The 27,726-nt window shown below is 52.8% G+C and overlaps 1 protein-coding gene across 1 annotated transcript in view; it reads left to right on the top strand.

Moving 5' to 3' along the window:
- The first annotated feature begins 6,199 nt into the window (after positions 1–6,199).
- ACOT11 (acyl-CoA thioesterase 11) overlaps positions 6,200–27,726 on the top strand; it is a 38,050-nt gene continuing 16,523 nt past the window's right edge. The window contains exons 1-3 of the mRNA XM_006200526.4: positions 6,200–6,330; positions 24,792–24,993; positions 25,971–26,040. Coding sequence (XP_006200588.2) covers positions 6,298–6,330; positions 24,792–24,993; positions 25,971–26,040 — 305 coding nt within the window. The 5' untranslated portion in view covers positions 6,200–6,297. The remainder of the gene's footprint in view (positions 6,331–24,791; positions 24,994–25,970; positions 26,041–27,726) is intronic.

Raw genomic sequence — 27,726 nt, 5'->3', positions numbered from 1 at the left:
CTTCCAAGTCTGCCAGATGAGCCTGTATTCCAAACATGAACACTGACGGAGATTCTTTTAGGCGGCTCCTTCATGCCTCTGATCATATCATACGTCATATATTACATATCATGCTGTGTTATATGACAACATGTATGCTTACACGTGGTTGGGGGACGGTGCCTCTCTCTCAGGTCAGCATGCTTACGTCTTTCAGCTCTAGTCTGGCTGGAAACACATCGAAAATATGAACAGTGCTTCTCTCTGGGTGAAGAGACATTGTTTATTTTCTTTGTTCTCTTCTGAAAGACAATTCATTTTAATTTCTTCTATCAGTACCGTTTTGTCCATTTAAAATTTTTGTCCATTTTTTGGTTTATTTTAATTTTAAAATTTAAATTTAATTTTATTTTAAAGCAATCATTTAAATTTAATCATTTAATTTTCAATTTAATTTAGTTTTTTGTTCATTTTAATTTTGGGGGGGGTCCATTTTAAGTGTTTTTCTATCGGTACCAGTAAGCGTAAGGACCGCCTGTCCTGCTTAGAACCTCGTCCCGACACCCATCTCCTTGTTTAGCACACAGTAGGTGCTCAATAAGGTATTACTTTTTAAGACTGTGAGGGGCTGCTTTAGCAATAACGGGGAGGTATCTTTTGCACTCTGGCTGCTGTCCGGCTCCACCTCAACCCCGCCAGGTCGGGTCACCCGCGTTTTCGCCTCTGCAGAGCGCCCCGGGATTGATGGGATTGACACCTCAGGAGGCGGAGTGCCTGGCGCCAGTCCAGGTGCTCTGGCCCTTGGTGATCTGCCCGCTCTGCAGCCCCGGGGGCGCCCGGGGCCGCCCCACCCGCGCCAGGAGGGGAGGGGAGGGAACTGGCCCGGGCTGCTCCTCCCTGCGCCTCCGCCCGCTTCCTGCAAATTCCTCCGGCCTCCTACAGCCTCCCCCCGCCAGGCTGTGCTCTGGATTCCCGCTGCTGAGCCTCTCCCCACGGACCGCTTCCCCAGTGTCCCCAGAAGGCTCCCGGGCCTTGGCCCGCAGGCTGTTGGATCTAGAGTGTCCCACCACTTGGGTAAGACCTCTGCCTCCCGCAGCCCCTCCCCCACCTCCCTGTCTCAGAAGAGCCACGTTCCCTAGGATCCTCCAGCTGCTGGCTCCTCCTCCCCCAGCAGCCTCCAGAAGCAGAGCTGCCTGTACCCCAGGACCAGGCTTCAGATAAGCCAGGTGGTGCCTGGCGCGGGCTTTCTCTGGTAGGCTGGGGCATAAAGCATCCTGAGACTTGAGCTGGGGTAGGCGGGCCTCTCACTAGAATCAAGGAGGCTGGCCCTGGGCAGCGCCTAGACTTTGAGTCCAGAGGACGCAGCCAATACTGACTCACCTGGGCCTGGGGTACGGTGGGTGAGCAACTCCCTGGCAAGGGCCCAATCCTGGAAGTCAGGCTGGGTCCAGGACCCTAGCAGCTGGGCCAAGGAAGGGAGTCCAGCTGCTACAGAAGGAGACAGTGGGAAAGGTGGACCCAGAGCATGTTTGAGCTGCTTAGAATTCAGGGCTGGCTGGACAGGCTGCTTATGTGTCCTGAATCGAGCCTTCATGACTTGTAGGCATTCCCTCCTCTCCATCACCACCACATTGTGTCTTCTCCTCTCTGGACCACTGAATGGGCTCCTCACTGCTCAGCTTGCCCAGCTTCTCCATAATGCGCTGTGGTTCTAAGGGGGGGCCTGGCCTTGGAGCAATGATGAAGTCACGTCCACTTCCTCTCCTGCTGGTATCACTACCCTCTTCCTTTGTTCTTCTCTCCTGCTCTGTCCCCGTTTATCCCACAACTTCCTTTATTGTGCCATGCCAAGCCCAGGGGACCCCCAGAAGGAACGGGGAGTCTTAGCTTGGAGAACAGGAGAGCATGATGACATTCTTTCATTACTTCATTCACTCATGCGTTCCCTTGTTCTTTTCCATTCAATTACTCACTCCCTAATTCTCTAGACACTTACTGAGCATCTACTATGTTCAAGAACTTGAGTATTTGGTGGGAGGGAGGCAGGATACTCTGATGAATCACTACTTTCCTTTCTGCCAACTTGTTCAAGGTCAAGAAGGAGAAATGAGCGCAAATCAAAAGAGACAAAGGGCTGTGAAGTGTGGCTCTGTGTTTATGTGTGAGAAGTGAGGGTACAGAGGAGGAGGATGTCATTTCCACTTATGAGGGGCCCAGAAGACTTCCTGGAGGTGGTGCCATTTGAGCCCATCTTCGATGGGAGGGTTTAGATGTTGAGTTATCAGAGGGCATCAGGGTGGATGGAACACTAGGAACAGAGGAAAGCTCAAATGCGTAAGGGAACAGTGGGATGCTCTGTTCATGGCTTGAGAGGATTAAAAGAAATACGTCTGGACAAGGAGACTAGGGCCAGCAGAGGACAGGCCATGTGCTCCCACATCTCTGCCAGCTGTCATGGGACAGGGGAGCAGCCTTATTCTGGGTGACTCAGAACCTTGGTCATGAGGTAATGGAAATATCCTTGTGGATATGAGAGCTCTTTAATTTTATAGGCAGTCTTAGATGGAGTGAGATTTTCAGTCTTGGAGGTGTGTGTGTGGAGGCTGGGATACTAGACATGTGTGTGGAGTGGGGAGAGCTGTGGGTTCTGGCCCCCGGTGGGTTTTCTCTAGGACAGGGAGGAAAGTAGGAGTTTGAGTGGATGATGTCAGAGGTTGCCTCTCACCTAGAGTCTGTTGTCCTACCTGGGAAGGCTAAAAGGTCCAGCAGAGGGAATTCCTGGGAGTTTGGCTATTTATTCACTCATTCATTCCCTCTTTGCCCCTCCACCCATTCATTCTTTCATTCGTTCATTCATTCATTCATTCGCTCATCACTTGGTCACTAAACCCTTGCTCTGAGCAGATCCCGTGCTGAGGACTCAGGTAATACAGATGAGGTCCCTGCCTATGTGAGTTTCCAGTCTGATAGGGGAGCAGACCCATGCCTGACAGTGACAGCCCAGTATCACTGTGGAATAGGAGTGGAGATTGTTTCATTGTGTTTTGTTGCTGACTTTGGTGGTAGAGCTGGGACATGGACCTGAAAAATTAATAGAGATATTTGTCCTCCAGCCAGGAAGGCCCCATTGGTGGGTCCAGATGAAAGATGTAATGTGGAAAAAGAAGTGTTTGTGGGAGAAAGTACTCTGGGTTCATGGGGCCTAAATGAGGCAAGTTTCCTCCATGGACCATTCGAGGCCACCACAAGCTCATCCCTCGCCAGGAAGAAGTCCACTGGATTTGGGAACCTCTAGAGAATTCCTTGGTCAATATAAGCTGTAAGCAGGTTGTGTAGAGTGGTAGTTGAACTTGTGGGCTCCGGACCTGTATCAGGGTACAAGTCCTGCTGCTAACGTATCAACTGTGTGACTTTGGACAAATGATGCTTTGCCTCTGTTCTTTCCTCTGCAGGGGAATAATCATCATAGTACTTTCTTCTTAGGGTGAGGCCCAGAGATGGCAACAAACCAGAAGTGCTTGCACAGGGCTGGGCATGTGAGGAGGGCTATAATGAAGGGCTAAAATGACAATGATGGTGACGACGGTGATTATAATGATGATAGTATTTACCATCAAGTGCTGCCTTTAAAAGCTCTGGGCCTCATTCTGTCCAGTTCAAAATCGGAGGACTGACTAGCTCACTGGTTCTCAAAGTGTGGTCCCTGGACCAGCGGCAACAGCATCACTTGGGATCTTGTTAGACATGCAAATTCGTGGGCTCTACCACAGCTCTGCTGGAGATGGAGCTGGAAATCTATATTTTCATAAGCACCCTGGGTGATTCTGATGCAGGGTGAAGTTTGAGAACTGTTAATCTAGCTATTACTTAAAGCCTTACTCGCCTTTCCAGGACTATGATTTATCAGTTGTGTTTCATGCCTTCTGCATTTAGGGCCCTGGTCTGGAGGCTGCTGGGAGAGGCACAGAGATGAGTAAGATGTGGTCTCAGCTGTAAGGGGGCTCCCAGGTGAGTTGAAAAGGGGAGACAGACACTATTCATTGGAGTAACAGACTGAACAGAGCTACTAAAGAGATGCAAGAGTCTGTTATGTAATAAGTAGCATAGGGGAGGGAGACCTTTGTGGGCTGGAGGGGTCTCTGCAGAAAAACCTGGTTCCTGTTAGTATATTGATTCAGCCTTGCTGGAAGTCCTCTTATAAGTCTAACTGAAGTCTTTCATGTTTTATGCCTTGTTGTGGGGGCAGGCAGAATGGACAGGGCTCTAGACTTGAGGTCGGGGTGGTCATTCTAGACAGCTTCCTTGATATATGATTTTGGTTGGCTCACTTTTCATCCCTGGGCCTCAATGTGTCCATTGATAGGATGAAGGGACTGAACTGAGTCCAGAGAGTCTGAGTCCAGACATCTCTGGAGAGAGGGAATGGTTGGGGACCAGAAGCTCTCTGTGTTTCCATCTGTCATCTGCATTGTGAGGACCCTGAAATTGTCCTGACTGCCTGCCTTACCCAGTGCGATTGGGGATTCAGTGAGATAAGCTGTTCCCTCTCTGGGCTGGTTTCCTTGCCCATCCAGAAAAGTCTCATGACACCTGTCCTCTTCACCTCACATGACTTTTATCATGTCAAGCATGTTCTTCAACCTCAGAGGCTCTTGATGTCTAAACCTAGTTGCCCAGCATTCAAGGTACTCCATGATATTCCTAGCTTTCTCCTGCAAGAAGAGGATCTGTGCACTTCCTAGGAATGCATCCTGTTTTGTTCCCATTAGGCCTCCTACCTCACCTCTCTTCTTAGCCTATCCAAACTCGTTCAGTCTTCAGTCCAGCTCTAACACTACCTCCTCCAGGAAGCCTCCCAGATTGCCCCAACCCTCAATGCCATCCTTGGACCATCTTGCCATCTTTAAGTTGTGACTTTAATTTTTTATTTGTAGACAATGAACTGCCAACAGACCATAAACTCCTTGAAAGGAAGGCCTGAGCTTATAGTGATGAATGTGAGTCCTTGACACCTAGAACAGGGAGGCCCAGAGAGAGGAGGGAACTTACCCAAAGTTACACAGCACATTAGTGTAAGAATCAGGCCCAGAACTCAGGTGTCTTAGGCACAGGGAGAGATGTTATTAGTGATGTGATGAGTGAACTAGAGGTAGTGTGGGGCAGAGGAAAGGTCAGAGCCTCAGAATTGGGCTGACTTCTGTTCCAGCACAACTCTGCACTCAATAGCTGTGCCACCTGGGGCACCTCACCTACCCTCCCCACGCATCCGTCAGGTGAGTTGGAATGAGGAGATGGTGAGGCCTGGCACGCAGTAGGTGCTGGGTTATTGTGAGAAGCTCATTATTATTCCCGACCACTTGTCCATCCCGCCTCCTCTGCCTGGATTCTGCTCCCCCTCCCACTTCTTCCCTTAACCACCAAGCACTTGATTTTATTGCCCTGTCATGAGAAGTCCAATGTGAGTGTCAAGGCCACTTCACGAAGCCTCTTGCAGAAGTGAGAGGGAGAAGGGGAAATCCTGGTGGTCGTTTAGTCAGTGGTGGCTACAGAGGGGCTGGGGTAAGTGCTCAGGAGGCTGAACTCTGTGGAGTCAATGGGTGGAATTTGACAGGTGCAACTTTTAGAAAAGTCACACTGCCTATTTTAAGGAAGTGAGGGGGTGTGCCCTGGCCCTGGCCAGTAGCTGCTGGATTCCGGCAGCCTGGAGAGGTGGGGCGCGTGGCAGGCGGGCAGCACTCCCAAGGGTGAAGAGTCCTAGCAGGTGGGTCTGGTATCTCTCTGGAGGCTGCTGGCAGCTCCCTGGCCTCCTGCCACTTTCTGGCCTGACCCCTTACGGACAGATGGAACCTTGGTGCCTGTTTTGCCCGTCTCACTGGCTGAGGCTGGGGATCTGGAGCCTCCTGGCCCTGGGAGCGAGCCCAGAGCCAGAAATCCCATGAGGAGGATGTCAGGGGCTGGAAGTGGAGGTGGCCAAGTTTGGCTGTGGCTGGAGGCGAAGCGAGTGTCGAGCTAGTGCCCAGTGGGCAGGCGCAGGGCCCTCTGACGTGGCGGTGGCCCAGCTGACATCCTCCCTCCTTCCTCTGCACCCGGCGGCGGGCACCGGAGGCTCTGTGCGGGCTCTAGCGGGAGGGGGCCGCGGGCAGTCTGAGGGAAGGCCGGACTTGGTGATAACGGCTGGGCTCAGGAGGGGCGGGGGCTGGGGAGGAGGAGCGGGAGGAGAGGCCGACCGGCTTTATTTGGAGCCAGAGCCGGGTTGTCGCTCAGGTGACCAGTGTCTCTTCAAGGAGTGTGCGACCAGCTAGCGGGGGCTCGGCAGCAATGATCCAGAATGTCGGAAATCACCTGCGAAGGGTATGGAGGGTGGGCTGGGGACGGGTGGAGGCAAAGGGGAGGGGACTGGAGGCTGGGGATCCCGAAAGAGAATCGAAGTTTCCATTTTAAGTCAGAAGTTCTGCATCTTCTCTCTCATTTTCCAAGGGCCATTTTGTAGCTGTCTATGCGAGGAGAAATTGCAGAACTCCTGGGCTGGTTTGTTATAAACAACAAGCCCCAAACAAGCCCCAGGGGCCGCTCGCTCTCTGGAGGGCTGGCTGTGTGGAGTGGAATCGTCTGGAATTCTATTCTAGGGGTGTGTGTCTCTCCCTATGGAGTTCTGTGCCGGTTTCCGCCGGACGGCAGAGCTCTGGGACTCTATGGTGTTTAACTCTCAGATTTTGGTGCTCAAAGGCCACAGAGCTGCCAGACGTCACAGGCTAGGGGTGTATGTGCAAATGAGAGAGTGTGACAAGGTGAAGCCAGGGTTCTCGGGGACAGTAACCTCTTTGGGAGAACACATGCAGGACTAAGTGACCTCGCAGAGAACGTTTCCCTGGAACCTTTTAACTGGGACTTTGGAGCTGCGATTAGATGCTGAGGTACCACATAGACTCAGTGCTCAGTAGTTCCTGGTGGGGACCTTTGATCTTATGAATGGAGAGGGTTCAGGACAGACTGGTAGACGTGCTGATGTAGAGTGAGTGTCCTCTAAAGACATGTTTGGGAAAAGCCTTTTAAAAGGGGTAGAGGCAAATAAAGACATCTCTTTTCCACCCTCCCTCCATCTGCATGACCACCACTCAGCCCAGACCTCATCATCCTTCCCTGGCCCAGAGCACCTTCCCCTCCCCGCTTCCTCATCCCACGTCCACCCTGCTCCCACGCACCCTCTGCTGGAGGGATGCTTCTAAGAGACAAATGGGATTGTTCCTCACCTGCTCAGATGGCGGCCTTCAGGCTTGGTGCCAGGGTGCTCAGTCCTTGCACACTGAGCTCAGCAACCCGGGGAAGCACATCATCACAGTTCCTCTCCTCTGTATGGCCACTGCCCTGAAGGTCCCTACAGCCTTCCCATCCACCCCTCACAATAGGGAGGGAGCTGCTGACAAGGCACAGAGAAATGAGAGGATATGCCTGGGCTTGTACCACTGGCGAGAGACTCAGAACCCCTACCTGCTAGTTTGGGATCCCTTTTTCAGCCCGTGTCTTGGCCACTCAGAAAGTGGCTTCGCTCTCACACCTGAACTCACCCCATCCCAGCCTCCCCAGCCTTCACACACTGCACTGCAGATTCAGCACTGACCACCTTCCTCCACCTCATGTGCACCAGGGTCTAAGGGAGTCTACATCACTGCCTTTCACCTGTGCCTGGTCTAGGTGGGGCCACGCTGGCATCCCAGTGTGTCTGGACGGCTGCTCACCCACTCTGCTGGGCAGTGGTCAGAGTATAGGAAAATGCCTTAGAGACACTAACTCACCACCCCTGTAGACCTCAGTTTCCTCATCTGTGAACTAGGTCTGTTCCTGCAGATCTTGCTAGATTTTTGGCAAGAGTAAAGACTTTGGAGGAATGTAGAACTTGGCACATAATTGACTACAGTAAATATTGTTTCTTTTTCTTCATCTCACCTGGACTTCAGTTTCCTCAGTGGGTCAATGACAGGGTCAGTTGGTGGGATGAGGTGGTAAAAGCTAGCTTCTTGTTGAGCACCTACTAAGTGTGAGGCATATTTAAACTTCCCACCAGCTTTGCAAGGCTGCTGGTATTCATCTAGCTGTACAGCTAAGAAAACCAAGGCTCTGGTGTTGAGTCACTTTGAGCTAGTTAGAGAATTCGAAGTCTTATCTGACTGTAAGCTGCAGCTGGGCTGGGGCCCTGGTGTTGTGGCACTTCTCCTTGTCCCGGGCTGACCTGACTGAACTGAGGAACTGACACCTCTGCCTTGTGCCTGCTCCGCCCTATGGCTCCAGGGACAGATGGTGCTGCCCACTAGGTCCTCTGCCAGCTCCCTGGCTGCAGGCCTGCGTGCTCCTGCCATTCTCAGAAGCAGCCTACTTGTGGGTAGGAGGTGGCATCAAGGCTGTGGGAAAGGACCAGAGTCCTGCGTTTTAGGGACACAGGGATGAGTCAGACTGGACCTGTCCTCAGGTGCCCCCAGGCTGATGGGGAGACAGAGGAAGGTACAAAACGACAAAGACTGCACAGTGTGGCCAGGCTGTGACAGAGGGAAGCCCAGAGGTCTTCCTCACAGTCTACAGAACAGGAGGAGGTGCTGGGTTGGCTTGCCTTGAAAACTTTCCCAGGTTAGGAAGCATGGGCCAGGCAGAGGCATCTGTGTGTGAGATGTGGGAAAAAGCCCTTTCCACAAGGAACAGGGAGAGAATTTGGCAGTGACCCCTCAAGGAATCCCTCTCTGGCCCGCATGCCCATGTAATATGTATATCCTGCCTGGGGCTTCTTCAGTAGTAATAACTTGCTCTTAACAAGTCAGACATGAGTTACATAATGTCAGCAGACATTAAGTGTTAAGCATCTCTTTTGGAGAGGAAACTTAGTGAGTGAGTAGAAAGGGTTTTGGTAGCGAGAAAAGCAAAATCCCAGCTGCACCATCCCAAGCAGCCTGCCCTTGGGTGAGTCCTTCAGAGCGCCTTGGCCTCAGTTCCCTTTTCTGTGCAAGAGGGATAGTTGCACCAAAACCTTGTGAGGGTTAAATGATATTATGAATACAAAGTCATTAAGTAATGTATATATAGGCCTGGAACATAGTGGGTGCTCAAAAAATATGGTGGGAAGGTGGGGGGTGGGGACATGGTCAAGTGGGTACAAGTTTTCATTTATAAAATGAACAAGTTCTGGAGACCTAATGTCTAGCATGGTGACTATAGTTAATAATAACATCTTATGTACTGGAAATTTACTAAGATATGGCTCTCAGGCCTCACCACTCCCCCCAAAAAAAGGGTAACTGTAAGGTGATGGATGTGTTGGTGAGCTTGAGTGTGGTAAGCATTTCACAATGTATATATATATCAAAACGCACAGGGGGTATAGCTCAGCGGAAGAGCGCATGCTTAGCATGCACAAGGTCCTGGGTTCAATCCCCAGTACCTCCACTGAAAAAACAGATAAACCTAGCTACCTACCCCCAAAAGAACCATCACGTTTTGCAACCTAAATAATGCAACTTTTATTTGTCAACCATATCGCAATAGAACTGGGAATAAAATTATAGTGAGGCCCTGGGACTCTAGAGAGACATGGGACCTGGCCCCTGGCCTCAAAGAGTTTCTCTATCTTCTCATATGCACACCCACTTTGCAATCTAGAAAGCACTTGTATGTACTTTATCTTGTTCAAAAGTCCAGGGAGCCATCAGGCTGGTTGGTACCACCTCTGCTGTGGCCCCGAGAGGCCCATCATTCGGGACCGGATGCTCACTGCTGTGTGGCGGTGCTGAGCCCCTGCCCCTCCACTCCTTGGCCTCATCCTACTTGTGACCTCTAGAACAGGCTGTGCTCCACCCTGTGGGTGTGGCCTGGCCAGGTGTGGCTCTGCTCTCAGGCCTGGAATCTGGTCAGAGCCCAGGAAGGGGAGTGGCCCTCCAGTCTTCCTAAAGCAGCCTCAGGTTTCCAGCACGCTCCAGGGCTGAGCTGAACCAGGTGGGTCTCAGTTTCCATTTGATCCCTTAGGGAGGGTGTGGGGAGACCCAGCTCCTCTCCTTCTCCGAGGATTCTGCCCCCAACCCCCCAGCTGTGTGAGGGGTGGTGGTCTGGAGTCGGGTGGCTCTGGTGGGTTTGGGCTAGTGGCTAGAGGCTACCCTTTTAGGCTTAGTTTCCTCACCTGTAAGATATGGACACGGGGGTAATAATGGTTCCCAGCACTTGAGCCTGCTTTGTGCCAAGCAGGTTAGTGCCATGATGGCACTTATGCAGAGACTGAATGGCCTGCTTACAGGCTTTGAGAGCAGTGGGGCACATGGGACCGGCAGCCTGGAGAGAGGAAGGGGCCCAGAGATTAAAGGACTCTGGGGCAAGGGAAGGGGTGAGCACAGCATTGCTTCCTCCACCCCAACCCTGAGGGCCTCCTGGGACTGAGTTTACCTGGTTCCCACCTGCCTGCCCTTGCTTTTGAAGATAAAAGTAGAATTTCCAGGCAGCCAGACTTAAGAGAAGGTATGTCTCACCCCTGCTCAAACTGGTTCTCAGCCAGGCAAACAGGAGAGACTGGGAAGGACTTCTGAGCCTGCTAAGCCCTCTGGAGAGGCCATGGTGGCAGGGGATGATGATGGGGCGGGGTGGGGGGAAGGAGTGCTGCGATCCCCACTGCCCAGGTGGGATGGACTGCTCAGGGACCACTCCCCCTCCATCTCTTTCTCCATGCCATCTGGAAGGCAGGAGAGCCTGGAGGCAATCGATGGAGGGTCTCCCAAGTGCCAGGCTCTGTCTCAGAAGTTCTGTGGGCTGGGTGATCTGATGTCCAGGGTTGTGGTCCCCCGTGCAGCACCCCTGCCAGGCTCTGGAGTCAGAAGAACCCATGACCAGTCTCTGCTCTGCCTTTTACTGGCCACCTGCCTTCGGGTGAATCTTTCCGTGTTCCCTAAGTTTCCTTGTACTCAACTGTAAAATGAGGGCTTCTGCTTCAGGGTGGACTTGAGAATTAAAGGACCTCCCAAGGACTAGGCCTGGCACACAGTAGGTGCACAGGAAATGGCAGCCATGGGTTTCTGAAAAGGGAATTTCGCGCTTCTGGGAGGGCAATTCTTGGGCAGCCCTGTGCTATAGGCAGCCCTTTGGCTCGGGGAACGCCTCTCCTACTGGCGCTGTCCCATTAGCAGACAAATGAGCTCTAACATCTCCTCACCTCTGGGCAAATAAAACTCCTCCCTTGTCCTCCTGCCCCCTCCCAGATACTCCGTTGTTTCTTTGTTCCCTGTTTCCCCCAAGACTCTGAAAGAGTTTTCTGTGGTCCCTGCTTCCACTTCTTTCCTCTCATCCTTTCTCTGATCCCCTTGAATGAGCTCTTCTCTCTGCCTTTGCCGCCCTAGAGCTTCTCTGCCCCTGGCACCCCTCCTCCAGGAGATCCACCCTCTCCTGATGCTCCTCCCACCTTGCCCGAGGCGCCTTCCCAGGCTTCCTTGCAGGCTTCTCCTTCCAACTGACCTCTTTAGCTCTCTCCTTGGATGATGTCTGTTCTGTTACTATGACTGTGTGACAAACTATACCCAAACTTGGTGGCTTAAAACAGAAACCATTTTATGATATCTTGAGATTCTGTGGGTCAGGAATTCAAGCAGGGCTTGGCCAGGTGACTGTTCTGTTCTGTGGGGTGTTGATGGAGGTTATTTGGCAGTGTTCAGCTGGCGGATGTGCTGGACTAGGGAGTCCACGATGGCTTCACTGGTATCTGGCCCCTTGTTGGGAATAGCCCAAAAGTTGAGACTAGCTGGGACTATCATTCCGAGCAGCCATATGGGTCTTTTTCATGTGAGGGTCTCAGAGTGGTCCGACTTCCCATCTGGCAGTGGGCTCTACCACAGCAAGGGCTCCCAGAGAACTGGGTGGAGGCTGCTGGGCTTCTTGTGACCTGGTCTCGGAAATCACCAATTGATATGTCTCTAAGATGGACCCAGATTTGTGAGGAGGAGATTAAACCCGACCTGGGGTCTAGGGAGGAGTAGCAAAGATTTGGCAGTCGTGTTTGACCAACCACAGGTTGCAGAGACATGTGGAACTTAATTTCCTGCGTACTCTCATGTCCCCAGGTGCAGGCTCTTCTCCAGGGAGCTCCAAACTTGAACATTCATCTCCTTGACATCTCTTTAATTTTTTAATAAGACCTCAAAAATTCTTGATTTGACCTCTACTTATTTCTCCCCGGTCTCCCCAACCCAGTAACCATCACCACCATCTACCAGCAATTGGTCCAGAGCCTGGGTCCTCCTTTCTCTGTCTCACACATGGAATCCATCAGCAAGTCATGCTGAATCCACCTCCCGAATCCACCTGGGTCCGTCATCTCTCTTGGGACTGCATTAGCCCACTGAGGAGTCTCCCTGCTTCTTCTCTCTCTTCCTGAAATCTGCACCCATATGACAGCAGAGTGATCCTAAAATGCAGGTCAGATCACTTCCCTCCCCACTCACAGCCTCCTGTTCTTCCCATCACACTTGGGGTAAAATCCAGACTCCACTGGGACCTAAGGCCTTGGGTGACCTGGGACCTGTCTGCTCCCTTCTCCTTGACACTGCTCCGGCTACTCTGGCCACCCTGCTGTTCTTCTGGCAGCCAAGCTTGTCCCCATCCATCCTTGAGATCTTTGAACCCTCTGCTATCCTGACTTGAACCCTGTGCCCTCAGAGCCTTGCCCAACCGCAGCTTGTCATTCATTCAGATCTTGGCCGTGAGCCTCCTTGATTACCCAACCTAAAGTAGCTCCTTCCTGTCCACCACCTTATCTCTATCTCATCCGCTGTATTTCTTCTTACTGCACTTCTCACTCTGACACAATCTTGTTCCTTTATTGTCTGTTCATAAGAAGAAGGGTCTGTGTTTTATTCGATGCTGTATTCCCAGCACCTTGGAGGAAGGAATGGGAGTTTTAAAAAAGATTGATGTAGGGGTGGGGAGAGTATAGCTCAGTGGTAGAGTGCATGCCTAGCATGCATGAGGTCCTGGGTTCAGTCCCCAGCACCTCCATTAAATAAATAAATACGTAAATAAACCTAATTACCTACCCCCCCAAACAAACGAAAAGACTAAAAAAGATTGTTGTGGATCCCCAACCAGAATTGGCCTCTTCCCAGCCTTGTCCACTCCTGTGTGGTCTTGGTTTTAATCCTTACCAGGACCCTACCCTCCTGGCCTCTGACCCAGCCAGCTCTCATATTTGTAGCCAGAGTCCTATCACCCAGGCCAAACATAACCTGGGCCCCTCGCTGTCCCTCGTGCTGCGTGGCTGTCTGACCTGTGGCACTTCCTGTCCCCTCTGTCCCCTCCTCCCCTATACAGGGCTGGGCTTCACACTGCCTGCCCTATCCCTGCTGGAGGCTGTCTCCTCTCTGCCACCAAATCACTCCTGCCCTAAACACGTCCCTACCCCTCACCTCCACAGAGGCCTTCAGCAAACACAGGGCCCCGTTTGGATGCAGCAGGAGTTGTCACTGTTGAGCTTGTGGAGAGATGAAGCCATGAGACCATTTTTGTATAAACAACCATTAAGCTAGAGCCACCCCAACACAAACGTAGCTTAGAACAAAGTGACAACAACAGAAAAACTTAAATGCAGGCTGACTGCCTGACTCTTGTTCATTTTCATCTGCTTGGTTTTATGTTTCCATGTTACAACCTTGTGTGTGTCTTCATTCAACCCCTTCGCCAAATGCTGAACAGAGCAGACAAATGTGGGACTCCATCGGAGATGGCTCCCAGGTTCAGTTTAACTCTTGTGTACTGAGCACCCACGATGTTCTGGGTCTGTGCACATGCAAAATATGTCTATTCCTGCCCCAGTGAGTTCTTCCCTTGTGCCTAAAATGCCCTGTTCCCCTGAAACCTGAGCTGGTTTCTATTGATTCTGCCTTCTGTTCCAAGAAGTCATTGCCTTTGTGAGGCGTCTTGAGCCTTTCAGGGGCCTGGGAGATGAGAAGTTGCCGAGTCTAGCTGGACTGTGGGTGGTCACCCGTGGGAGGCCTGTCAAGTTCAGCATCTTGATCCATGAAATGAAGCCCTGGAGGCAGGCAGAGTGCATGTTCACCTGACAGTGATGGTCACAGAGTGGGGCACGAAGGGCCGTCTGACTCCCACCCCTACTGGGAGCTTCCTGCAGCTCTCCTATCCCCCTGAAGCCTGGGTCCTCATCCTTAAGCTGGGCGTGGGCTCTGCCAAGGCTGCCTGGCCAGTCATGGTGGGCACTTCTGACCCCCAGGGACCTGTGCAGGCCCTTCCTGGTTAGGACAATTTCCTGTGTCATTCAACAGTGCCTTGGCTTTTTTTGTTTTGAAGTACAGTTGATTTACAATGTTATGTTAGTTTCAGGTGTACAGCAAAGTGGTTCCGTTATATACATAAATATATACTTTTTCAGATTCTTTTCCATTATAGGTTATTACAAGGTATTGAGTGTAGTTGCCTGTGCTATATAGTAGGACCTTGTTGATCTATTTTATACATAGTAGTGTGTATCTGCTGATCCTAAACCCCTAATTCATCCCCCGCTCTTTCCCCTTTGGTAACCATAAATTTGTTTTCTATGTCTGAGTCTATTTCTGTTTTGTATGGAATCTAAGAAAAATGATACAAATGCCTCGGCTTTTTAACATGGAGAGCTGAAACTTTTCAAGCACTTTCCACAGGTCAGGTCCTGGTCTAAGCACTTTGTGTTTAGTCTCATTGAATCCTCCCTATGATATTATTATTCCCATTTTACAGATATGAAGCATGTGGCTCAGAGTGGCTTAAGTAAGTGGCTAAGGTTATCCAGGGAGACAGAGGTGGAGCCGGGATTCCAGTGCAGCCTGTGTCCGTCTTGCCAGCCCCTGTGCCTTTCGTTTTTTCCTTTTTCTCTTCCTGCCCTGCTCATCACCCCTTCAACAAGCTTTTCTTGTGGCTTCAGATTCCTCTGAGGCAATGTAGGGCACATGGTGGCGGGCGTGGGACTAGGGCAGGAATGATCATGCCATCTTACAGCCAGAGAGCTTGAGGCCAAGGAAGGCCCTGGAAGATGGTAACTGCTGGGCACCTGCTCAGCTCAGCAGCCCCCGCCAGAGAGCAGGCCAGGCCCAGCTCTGGGCCCCACCTGTGGCCTGGCAACTCGGGGCCTTAGAAGCAGCCCTTGAGGGTGGGCGTCCCCTTGCTGGGCCTCCTTCTGAGGCCTGGTCCACTCCTCGTGCGGTGTAAGGAAATGTGTTCCGTGGATGAAGTGTCTCCTACCCCCACCACTCTGCTCTGTTTAGGAATGACTTCTTGAACACTGGCGGAAAGAAGTCAGTGTGTTGTGTGAGGGGAGGGGAGCTGGGTGAGAGAATGGGAGGCCTGGGTGGACAGGAGAACTGGTGACTGGCTGGGGCATGGCGGGGAGTGTGGGGAAGCAGCAGGGGACTGAGCCTGTAGGTGCTGCCTGGGGGTTGGGGGGCCCATGTGCTGGGGAGGGCGGTCACCACCCCTCAGCTGGAGGGCACTGCAGGGGCTAGAGTAGCATCTGGGGCCTCCAAGGGGCCACAGGGCTCCGACCTTCCTGGGGCAGGAAGTCCCAGCTGTGACCAGAATCCCAAAGGGCTGAGAGCAGCTCAGGCCTGAGGAATGTGTGCAGTGGGGGCAGTTGAGAGGGGGCCCCTTTCCTGCCTCTCTTACTTCTCTCTCTGGGGGATGTGTGTGTGTGTGTGTGTGTGTGTCTCCCCTGTCTTCTACTTGCTCTGTTCCTACCAGCGTATATTCTTTGACCTCATGTTTTTTCTGTTCTCTCTCTCTTTTCCCCTCCCTCTCTCTCTCTGTAAAGCCTCTCTCCTCCCCGCTTCCCTCTTCTCATTTTCTCTCCCTCTCCCCCTTGCCCTCCCGGAGGGGGCTTGTGTTGCCTGTAGCTGGTGTGCCCAGCTCCAAGGTAAACGGGCTTGCTTGCAGGGTGGCCAGACCTGGCCCGTCGCCTGGCTGCCCGTTGCTATGGTGACTCAGAGGCGGTGTCAGGCAGCAGCCTTGGCTGTCTGGCACGGAGGGTATGAGGGACTCTGATGAGGAGAGAGGCTGGCTCGTTCTTCACAGCCCGTGAAGGGCCCATCCCACTGCCAGGGGCTCCATCATGAGGGAGCTGCTGGTGAATGTGGGTTCTAGGCTGGGTGCTATCAGAGGGGCTCCCTCAAGGGGCCACATAGTGGGGGCCAGTCACTCTTGGGGTCGGACTGCCTGTTGCAGACCCCTCCTACCTCTTTCTGGGGTCTGCTGGAGGTAGGGGTGAGAGGTGGTAATCAGCCCCAAGAAAGGAAGCTGCAGGGAGGCAGCTGTTGGAGATGTAGGAGGAGGGGTAGATGAGAAAACTGACAGGCGGGCCTGCTCCTTAGGGGAAGTGTCTACATTGGAAGGAAGTGAGCCCCCTGTCTCTGGGAGCGAGCAAGCTCACACGGTACAGCCATTGGTGTAGCTGAGATTCCTGCATCTGAGAGGGGCATACCTAGCTGACCATGTGATTTCCTCCCACTCCTGAGAGCTGAGGATTTACAAAGTACAGTTTTCAGCTGACAGAGAGCTTGCAGTTTCCTCACTGGTGGTGGCTGCCTCACTTCCTCACCGGCCGCTGGGTCTTGAGCACCCAGTGGGACAAGCGCCTGGCCTCTGGGCCGCGTTGGGAGGAGGTACTGATACCACCACCGTTTCCTGCAGAGGAGATGGGGTCGGTGGAGAGGAGAGCTTCCCTGAATGGGCCCAGCCTGGCACAAGTGCCTGGGATGTGACAGGAACTATCCTGCCCATCTGACAAGAGAGAGAGGCAGTTAGAGCAAAGCACCCAAGCGGCCTCAGCCCTTGAGTTAGACAGACCAGGGTTCAAATCTCAACTCTGCCCTTTACTGGCTGTGTGATTGTGTGTGTGTGCACACGTGCACATTACTTAGCCCTTCTGAACCTCTGTTTTCCCATCTGTAAAATGGGAATAATAACAACATCCAAGTATTAGGGCTATGTGAGGGTTGAAAGAGATAAGGCATAGAAAATGCTGAGCACTGCACCTGGCACATATTAAATAATTAAATTGGGGAGCGTGATTGTTCTCAACCTCACCTGCACATCTACCCTTTCAAATTTATAAACGACGAAGCTGGGGTCAGAGAAGTTTAAAAACTGGCTCATGTCCCATCAGTTGTTATTCCACGACATGCTGCAGGGACAGTACCGAAACGATGCAGAGAAGCAGAGCTGAGGATGTTGGCTGCAGCTAATCTGAACCCAGCCTCACACAGCCAGTCCCTGCAGGTTCTGCCCATTTTCCAGGCTCCTGCTGCCTCTTGGTGTAACAGCATCTCCCAGGTCACTCCTGTCTTGGCTCTGTGCGGGCGGGGACCCACTGTCCTGTCTGTGTGGCAGGTCCCACTCAGGCTGAAGAAGTGCAGGAGTAAGAGGAAGGCTGAGCCACTGCGGTCTGCAAAGCACTTTCCATACGTTCCTTCCCTTTTCCATGTTCATTTCCCAGAAGTGAGAAGACTGCTGGAGGAAAGACAAGTTTGGTCCAGCCCAACTGCCTCATCCTCTCCAGCCACCCTCACAGACAGCCGGGTGCCTTAGTTGTGGGACCTCCTTTAACCGTCACTACTCTTGGAGGGAGAAGGGGTGGGGATTATCCTCAGCTTCCAATAACTTACCCAAGGTCTGCCCTTTCACTTAAGACCTTGGACAGACAGCCCCCTCATGCCTCAGTTTCCCCATCCATACCAGCAGGCACTTGTAATCAGTCTCTAAGCCCTTTTCACTGTCATGGTGCTAAGGCAAGGACTGCTGTGTAGACAGAGGCAGGAGGCCTGCACTTAAGCCCCACCTCTCTGGTTAAGAGCTGGCGGACCTTGGACTTGGGACTCTGTTGGGTCCCCTGTGTACCTCACCAATGATAACGCCTCGGCCATTTCCTGTGGGTCGGGTGAGATGGGAATGGGTAGGCGTTCAGGAAACATCCTCTCTACCCACTCTGGCTCCTGGTTGGCTCCTCAGTGGGGCAGGGGGAGTTGTCCAGATAACCCAGCCGAGGGGAGGTGTCAGATTTCAGGCAAGGTTATTTTTACCCTTGGGTGTAGTGGGAGACAGATTATGTTCAAACTCTGTTCTAGAATGGGGTGAGGGGGCTGGCATGGGAGTAAAGTCTCTAGTGGGGAACTTCTTCTGACCTCCTGGCCTGCATTCCCCCTGCCTTCATGGGGTAACATTAGCGGGGATTGGTGACCCTCTGAGCAAACTCATTCGTTTGGCCCACAGTGAGCCAGGGTCTGTGCTGGGCCCTGTCCACACCGAGTATAGAGAGAGAGGGCTCCTGCCTGGTGAACCTTCATGTCCGATGTCAACCAAATACTCTCACAATTAAATGCATGTTATCACAGTGGAGAGCCTTACAGAGGGGAGGTCCCTGGGGCCAGGAGCATGAGGACGGGGAAGAGATAACGGATCTGGGGGACGAGTGGGCATTATAGAGGTGAAGAGGAGAGAAGAGTCCTCCAGGCAGAGGGGACAGTATGGGAAGAGCCCGGCCGTGGGAGATGGCCTGATGTGTGTGAGGGACTGAAAGACGGCAAGTGTGGTGGGGGGTACTTGGTGTGAGTAAGACCGGAGGGGTGGCAGGGCGGTCATTGGGGGCCTCTTGGGCCTTGTGAAGGAGTTGCTCCTGTAAGCCAAACACTTTCGTGGTTTGAAAGAGTCTTGGAGATTCTTCAATCAAATACTCCATTTGACAGATGAGGAAACAGAGGCACAGAGAGGTAAAATAATTCATCCAAGGTCTCCTGGGGGTGATGAGCTGATAAAAGTTCCATTTATATTCAGTTTTACAGGAAGGCACTGAACTGAAAATGCCTCATGAAGCTCTACCTCCAAAGGAGAGGTGGAGGCAGGCTTGTCCTTAGCTTAGAGTTCCAATTATCATCCCCTGCCTTACTTCCCTTCCTTGCCAGATTTGGGGTCAGGAGCAGGATTAGGAGATTGGAGGCCCTCCCATCCCCCTCTGTCCATAATAGGGGAGCACAAGGGTTGGCTGTCAGAAGGGGAGTGCCCACCCACTGATCAGCCAGCTCCAGTCTGTGGACTCTGGACAGGGACTCAGGGCACTGGCCTCTATTCTCTTCTTGGTCGCTGACTGGCTGTGTGACTTGGGGTAGTTTGCATCCTGTCTCTGAGTTTCTGCTAGAAAGAGTTTCTTCCATTTTCTCCATCTCCAAGTCCTATAGAAGTGCTGTAGAGATATAAACGTGGACTTTGGCTAGTAAGTCTGAGATTTTCTTGAATCCTGTCACTTCTCAGGTGTTCAGAAGCAGTGCACTTGCTCTCAGCCTTAGTTTGCTCATCAGTAAAATGGGTGGAAAAACACTGCCTTGTAGGATAGATTTGAGAATTACTGAGATAATACATATGAAAGCTCCTAGCAAAGAATTCGATACGCAGTAGGTGTTCAATAGATGCTAACCAAATGAATGGCATATAGGAGGTGCTTAATAAAAAATAACAGTTTTATTCTCTACCTTCCCCACCCTGAAATTTTGAAAATTGTCAAGTGCCAACACACCCTGTAGCTAGAAGTAAAATGAGGATGTGTGTATAGGGTTGGGGACCATTATTTATCTTCTAGAATGAAGATATGATTTAATGTTGTATGGCAATCAGAAGCCTATGGAATAGTCCACTGATGTCCTCCAGCCCTCACGCTGGCTTCATGGACTGATGCACTCTCTATTTACCTGGGCGTTTGGTACCCACTACTACCCTTTTTTGCCTTGGCTACTGGGAATCTCAAGGCCAAATGCAATTCTGTATAGCAGCACCTTTGTGCAACTGGATTCCTAACAGACTTGCTCCTCCCTTATGTGGTTCCTTAGGTCTGTTTGCATTTCAGGACCCGTGTGTGTGTGCCTGCGCCTCCTGTGTGCATGTGCAGGCTGCCTCAGAGCCTTTTTAGGGAAGAAGGTAGGGAGTAGGCCTGAAAAGGTGTTTAGGAGGTTGACAGATGCTCCTTCCTTGCTGCTGGGGAAACTGCTGGGAGGCTGCTGGTTACTCTGAGAGCTTGGAGCCACCTTTGTAGGGACAGGGCACCAGCCTGGGCAGCTCCCTGTCACTGCTAGAGTGCCTGGCTCGGACAACCCGGCCTTTCATGGGGCCTGGTTGGGGGTGGGCCAAGGCTGCTTCTCCCTGCCCACAGCCCCTGGGGAGAGGCAGGGAGGGAGAGTGGGAGGAGCAGGGCCGTGCAGTCTCTTACCCTGCACTTGAATCCCTGCTCCACTGGCTTTTTGAGTTCTCACAGAAGCTCTCAAACCAGCTACCAATCTTGCCCCCTCACGGGGTTGCCACGTGCTTCTGGTGAAATCATGGGTGAGAAAGTACTATGTAAACAGTCTGGTTTGAATTCTGTTTAGGTGTCTCCCGGCTGTATTTCTGTAGGAAGCCTAAACTCAGTTTTATAATGCTAACGTAAGTGCTCAATAAACGTTAGCCATGTGGCAGGCGCGTGCTAGGAGCTTTGGACACTTGATCCTGTGTAATTTCATCCCCACGATGACCCTTGGACATAAGTATTATAATCCCATGTTTACAGTTGGGGAAACTGAGGCCCATAGAGTTAGGTGGAGCAGCTTTCCCAAAGTCACCCACAAGTTAGTTGTGGAACCGGACTTGAACCCAAGCCAGACTGACCCCCAAGGCCTGTGCACAGCCTTGGGTCGTGGTGGGTGAGCTAAGAAGTCATCCAAGCCAGCTCCCCTCCTCCAGCGCAGGAGGGCCTCCTCTGCTCTAGGCCTGCTGTTCCTGATGTTTCCCTAAGGCACTGTGATCTCTCTGCTGGCTGGTCTCCGCATTTTCTGGCCAATCACCATAGATCTTTCCGCTGGTCCTCCTTGGTTTCTGGGCACTTCTTGGCCCCTCTCCCTCGGTCTCCACCCACACAGGTCCCTAGCACTTTCCAGCGGGCTTCCCTTTGTCCCTACCACTCCAGTCACTGCTGTTCCTGCTTCTCCTTCCTATCTGCTGTTCTTCAGTCCTCTCTCTACTTCAGACCATCCTCACCTTCAGGTCTCAGCTCCAGGGCCGCCCCGGTCATTACCCTTTCCCTCTTCCGTAGGTGTTTATTTGACACCTCCTTGGTGCCAGGCCCGAGTGCACCCCTGTCCTGTGGGAATGCCTGTCTGCTGGGGCAGGTGGCTGTGAAAACAGTGACTTCACAGCTGGATCAGGGTTGTGGAGACAGTGAAGCTGAGGGGCCAGGGAGGCCCTAGCTCTCCCCAGGGAAGAGGCAGGGATGGGGGAGGGGTTGAAGAGGGAGGAGGAGGGACCCACCTGGCAGATAAGGCAGATGAAGGGATTTTAGGTGGAAGCAGCACCCACGTAGCAGAGGAACAGAGGTGGGTGAAAGTGGTGCTCTGAGGAACCCAGTGTGGTCTGGAGCTGGGAGAGCAGCTGCGGGGCAGTGACAGGAGCCCCAGAGTAGGGCCTTGATTGTGAGGGCAATAGGGAGCTACTGAGGATTCTTGAGCAGGAGAGGTCCTGCTCTGGCTTGCTCTTCAGAAAGTCTGTGTGGTCCTAAGGGACAGAATGAAGTCCTGTAGTGGGAGAAGTTGCAAAGACTGGGTCTAGCCTCCCTGCAAGGCAGGATGAAGTGGGTTGTGGTTGTTGGGTTGTTGGGTTTGGGTTTTGGAAAGTTCCCTCCTGTGCTGTGAGGCTGGAAGGAGAGAGACGAGAGGCCTGTGGACAGGCTGTGGAAATAACCCAGTGAGTGAGCAGTGTGGGGGCCTGGGTGCAGCAGGGCAGTGGTGGGTAGACTGAGAGTTTAAGGAGGTTGGATCACTGGGATTTGGCTACTTGGGGGAGGGAGGAAATCCAGCTAAGGCTGTTAGCGTGGGCCTGTCGTCACATTGCCCAGATGGAGCCCTGGCCTGGGAGGCTTTATCCTGGACCTCCTTTCCCTCTATGTGCCTCCGTCTCCCCAGTTGTGAAGGGATTGGGCAAAGTGGCCTTTCTTGCCCCCAGTTTTGTCACATGACTCTGGCCCAGGAGAAGGGGCACAGAGCCCACAGTGTAGTCAGCTGGGGCCTAGTCTGGGGATATCAAATCTGGCCGTGTCTGCTGTGGCTGGTGGCCAGCGCCTGGCATGCTGCTGTCTGAGAGCGCACGTCTCTGACCCTCGGATGCCCTCCCCACCTTCGTGTGGGCTCTGCTCTCCCTGTCAGCTGTCTTGGCTCAGCCTGCCTGGCTGCCCCAGGCCCTGACTCTGTCCAGGGCCTCTGCTCTCCCCATGACTGGCCCTGGGAGGAGTGGCCTGGTTCTGGGGCCCCATTGGCTAAACACTGCCTGGGCCACACACGCCCCTGCCTCTTGGGCTGGCTGCCTGCCCACCTTGGGATTAGGAGGAGACCTGGCCTGCCCTGGCCTGATGTGGCAGACTGCCTAGGAGCCCATGTTGGAGTCTGAGAGGCTGTGCTTGGGGCCTCCAGTGCTGCTTTGCCCCCTCTGCCTGTGCGACAGCCCTGGGGCTCTGTATGCCTCCCTTTGACGGATGTGGACACCGCACAGTGGGGCTTGTCCCTCAGGTTGCCCGGGGTGGGGTGGGAGCTCAGTCCTGCTTGGAACACAGTATTTCCTGTCTGACAGGTGACAGGGCTCCTTAGCTTCCTCATGGGAAAGCTCAGCTGGCTGTGCCTGAGCCCTGCAGAGTTAGACCCAGGGTCCTGGTACAAGGGCTGGGGTGCCTTGGTGATAAGCAGTCTCCCTGCCTCTGCCTAGTGAGTGACAGATGAGGCTCAGGAGGGAAAGGGACTTGCTTAGGATCACATAGCACCTGAGGGATAGGGCTGGATTTGAACTCAAATCTGTCTCTGGACATTCCTCTACAAACCTTGGATAAGGTCCTAATGTGTGCCAGGCCCTTCTAAGCATGAGCACTAGAGTAGGAGCTTCTCAAAGGATTGGCCCAGTTTATCTTGTATTCTCAATGTTTGGCTGAGGGCCCAATACAGAGGAGATACTCAGTGAATGAATGAATGAAATGAACAAGGTAAAGATCCTAGTTGTGGGCAGGTAGACTCCAATGGCTGGGACTTTTATTTCAGAGACAGGAAATAGGAGGCTGGTAGGAGTGGGGATTGGCTAGGTGGGAAGCAGAGAGGATTGATCTCAGGTGTCCTGACTGCTGGTCTAGGGCTGTTTCCATCCTGACCTTCATCTGTAAAATGAGGTAAATAGTCTTTACCCTCTGCCTTCTTTGTGAGGATCCAGTGAAGTGGTGAATGAGAATAGGCTTGTAAAGCAGGGATATTGCGTGTGGGGCTTCCCTGTGTGCACATCCAGAACTGCCCAGAAACCCCACATGGTCTGCTTCTTTTCTTCTGCCCCCTTTCCCTCTGCATCTTGCCTTCCCCATTGCCCTGGCTTTCTCCAGGGCTTGTTTCTGGAATGTTCTGCCCAGAACCCCTAGTTGTGGGAAGGATTTGGGAATAGGTAAACAGAGTCTGCCTACCTCCTCCCTCTAACCGTCTCCCACACCGAAAAGCCAGCCACCCGCATCCACATCCAGGCAGGCCCCCGATGCACACCAGGCCAGAAATGCCTTGGCAGTGGTTACCATGGTGACAGGTCCTGCTGCTTGGACCTCAGGGGCCTGTGAGCTGCCTGCACGAGCCTGGCAGCCTGGCAGCCTGGCACCTGCAGGCCTCCACCCAGGCTGCGAGCTCCTGGAGTGGCTGCTCCCTCTCCTTTTGGTGCCTGGCACTGAACCTGGTACCCAGGGTCTCTTGGGAATGAGCTGCCTCTTTTGGAACCCACAGCTGCTCTGGGTCACACAAGCCTGGTTCAAATCCCATTTCTACCACGTAGGGTGTCAGTGATCTTAAACAAGTCACCTCAGTGTTTTGGATTTATTAAATTAGCTATAAGATCCTCATAAGGGAAAATTTCCAAAGCATACGACCCCCAGTGCAAGACCCATCCTTACCCTGAGCCATCGCTGCCCCATCCTGTAGCACTGGCAGGGTCTGCATCAGGTCACGGCACTCTTTGCTGCTGAATCCATATCCAGGCCCCTGGACTCCTCATCTCAGGCCCCAGGAGGCCCTGCAAGCAGTGTAGTATAGTGGGTAGGACCTCAGACACTGTGGCTAGACCTCTGAGGTCACAGCTGGGCTTTGTACTTCCTTGGGCCTCAGTTTCCTCATCTGTAAAATGGGGGTAATAATGTACCTATCTCAGAGATTTGTTGGACAGGTGGAAGTTGAATTAGTACTTGTAAAGTGCTTAGAAGAGAATCTGATAGTTACTAAGCACTTTATAAATGTTAGCGGTAACTGTTATCACCGCACTTGACATTGGCCATGAAAACTGGAACCCTGGGCCTGTTCCTCCTGTCATTTTTCTCACACAGGCAAATGTCCCCAGCTGTTGTTCACAGTCTGATGATCTCTGAGTGCTGGTCCTGTACCTTCAGGTCCCTGCTCTGACACAACACAGCCTTACACGTGGCTGCTCCAAAACGGGCTGGGCCCCAGGCAGAAACTCTGCCTCTAATTCATGAGTTTGAGGATTTTCTCTGGGTGGATTCTTTGCTCAGTACCTCTCCCTGCCACCCCCCTCAGGTCCAAGGTTTTGTTAATACAGAGTTGTTGGCTAAAAGGAGGGTAGGGATAAGTGGCATCCAGAGAGCCTCTGGGGTCTGACACCCTGGGCTGGAGGGTGCTGGCCGCTCTTGGAGTTGGGGTCTCATGGGAGGTGGTCCTCAGGTCTCAGGGAGATCTGGGAGACCCTGCTGTGAGCTGACCTCTCTGTCCCTGCCTGTTCCCCAGGGCCTGGCCTCAGTGTTCTCCAGCCGTACATCCCGGAAGTCGGCCTCACGTGCTGAGAACACCATGGCAGAGGGCGAGGGGTACCGGAACCCCACGGAGGTGCAGATGAGCCAGCTGGTGCTGCCCTGCCACACCAACCAGCGTGGCGAGCTGAGCGTCGGGCAGCTGCTCAAGTGGATTGACGCCACGGCCTGCCTGTCTGGTAAGGCTCCCCTCCCAGCGCTGGCTCCGCACACCCAGAGGAGAGGCCTCTGTTTTCAGAGGTGGTCACTGTCCCCTGGGTGCCGTGCTCCTCCCTCATCCTGACCTTTGCTCATGCTGCTCCACCTGCTGTGATGCCCATTCCAAGTTCTCCATGCTCAGTGCAGGCCCACCCTCTCACCCACAAACCCCCAGGGCTCCAGTGCTGGTCCTGCACCCTCAGGTCCCTGCCTGACACAGCAGAACCTTACACGTGGCTGTTCCAAGATGGACAGCATTTGCTGTGAGCAAAGCCCAGGGCTGTTGGCCTGAACCACCTCCCAACACTGAGTAGAGCTGAGTGGAGCTGGATTGAGCTCATTTCATTGCCTTTAGCGTACCAGTTTTCTCCAGCCCGCAGGGAGTTCACAGTCTAGTGGGGGAGACCTGACTGCCCCCCAGCAGTGTTTCATGGGGCCTGGGAAAGGGAGGCGGAAGTGGGGCTGTAGGAGAACAGACCAGTGGCCCTGACCCAGCCTTGAGGGTAGAGAAGGGATTCTACAGGGACGAGTGCAAGGGAGCAGGATCCCGAGGGCAAGAATTACTCAGGCAAGGAGACAAAGGTGGGTGAGGTTGACTGGGCAGAGGTCTGGGCACTCGAGGAGGCTTGGAAGTAGAACAGCAGGGTGTGATCATTCATTCATTCAACAGCTGCTCAGGGAGTATCTCCTGTGTGCCAGGCCCTGCTCAGGACTGGGACGCAGCAATGAACAAGACAGGCAAATGTCCTTGCCCTCGTGACTCGTGATCTAGCAGAAGGGAGAGATGACACCCAGATATGTAAGACAGGGTTAGGGTGTACTAACCCCGGGGAAGGAAGTACAGAAGGGTGGGATGCGGGTGAGGGGGCAGGCCTTAGCTAGGTGGTCTGACATTTGATCAGAGGCCTGTGTGCCACGGGGAGGCTGCTAACGCATGGCTTTCTTCTCCTGACGCCAGCGGAGAGGCATGCTGGCTGCCCCTGCGTCACGGCCTCCATGGACGACATCTATTTTGAGCACACCATTAGGTAAGTGGGCCCGCCTGCCTCTCCTTCTGGTCTCCCCGCCCTGAGCCCAGGGCACCTCCCCAACTCCTGCCTGGTCAGCCTGTGTACTGCCTGGAGCCCGTCTCTGCGGACTGAGGGCCTTTGCAGATGCGGGAGGGCGGCCGACTGGGCTGCAGGGTGTCTGGGGCAGTGATGGGTTCAGAGCTGCCCTGTAGCTGGGTGCCATGGGGTGTGGGCTCCCTCGGCCAGGTTTAGAATTGGACATTACTGAGATAGCATCATGGGATGCTGGGCAACTTTGGGGAAGTCAGTCTCTTTCTCTGGGCCTCAGTTTTCTTACCTAAAGAATTAATCAATGAATGCCTTTTTGAGCTCAGACATTCTCTGCGGGTCATTGGTCACCAGACTTTGCGGAGGTCCCTGGGCAAAGTGCCTTGGCAAAGCCTGAGCCAGGAGCTTGAGCCACTCATCCTCTGATTACATACCTCCAGGGATGAGAAGCTCACCACCTCCCAGTTTCTTTCTTTCTTTTTTTTAAAAAAATATCTGTACTGGTTAGAAAGCTCTTCATTATAATGTGCTGAGCTTTGTCTCCACACAGGTTTGCCGGGACCCAAAGAACATCCAAGCCCTTGGCCCAGGACAGGCTGCAGGGGTGACATACACTGCTCTGACCCCCAGGCCTGCTCCTAACCTCTCAGTGCCCAGGACATCAAGGGCCAAGGGCTTATTCGGGGCTTCCTGGAGCCCCGTGTGTCGGTTAAGGAAAGTTTGGCTAGTCCCTGAATTCATTTATTAAGTCATTCATCACTACTTGGACTTTTTCTGGACCAGTGCCCACTCTGGGTTTGGGGTCCACAAAGTCAACTGGAACATAGTCTCTGTGCCCCAGGAGCTCCCAGTCAGCAGGGAAGCAGATGTGGAAACATAATTTCAGTTCAGAAGGATAAGTTCCTCTGACCTACTGGTCCTTGGTAATACTTTTTCTGAATATCTTTTATTTTCGAATAGTCTGTGATTTACAAAAACACCGTAGATCGTACAGAGAGTTCCCGTACACCCCACACCCAGATTCCCTATTAGTAACCATCTTACATTTATATGGTACCTTTGTCACAATTAATGATCCCATATTGATGTGTTGTTTGTAATGCCTTTTTAATACATTAACTTATTTAATCCTCAGAACAATACTATGAAATCCTGGCGATTAGTATCCTTATTTTACAGATGTGGAAACTGAGGCACAGAGAAGTGAAGTAACTTGCTAAGCTCATATGGCTGGTGGAGAATGCAGGATACACTACCAGCCAGGCAGGCTGTCTGGCCCCAGAGCACTTGCTCTTAACCAGTGGGCTACATTGTCTTTATGCCCGGGTGTGGGTGTGGTGGCAGAGGATAGTCAAGGGAGGCTTCTTGGAGGTGTTTGAGCTGGCTCCAGTATTGTATGTAGTGACGCTTTCTAGGCCAGTGAAGCCGAGTCTAGGCCAGCTCTGGGTCTCTGCTGCCAACATGGGTTCTGGCTCTTGGAGGAGCAAGGGGTAGCTAGGGCTGGGCAAGGATGTGTACATGATGATGGATGTGCTGCAGGATCCAGCAGAGTGGAGGTTGAGTCTGGGCAGAGAAGGGTGTGGCTGGAAGGGAAAGCTGGAGAGGATCCTGGGAGGGAGGGCAAGCTGGGGAAAGACCTGGAGTGTGTGGTTGGTG

Source organism: Vicugna pacos, chromosome 13 (genome assembly GCF_048564905.1).
Source record: "Vicugna pacos chromosome 13, VicPac4, whole genome shotgun sequence".
Classification (NCBI taxonomy): domain Eukaryota; kingdom Metazoa; phylum Chordata; class Mammalia; order Artiodactyla; family Camelidae; genus Vicugna; species Vicugna pacos.
Note: the sequence above shows the minus strand (reverse complement) of the source record. Positions and strands in the feature narration are given on the sequence as shown.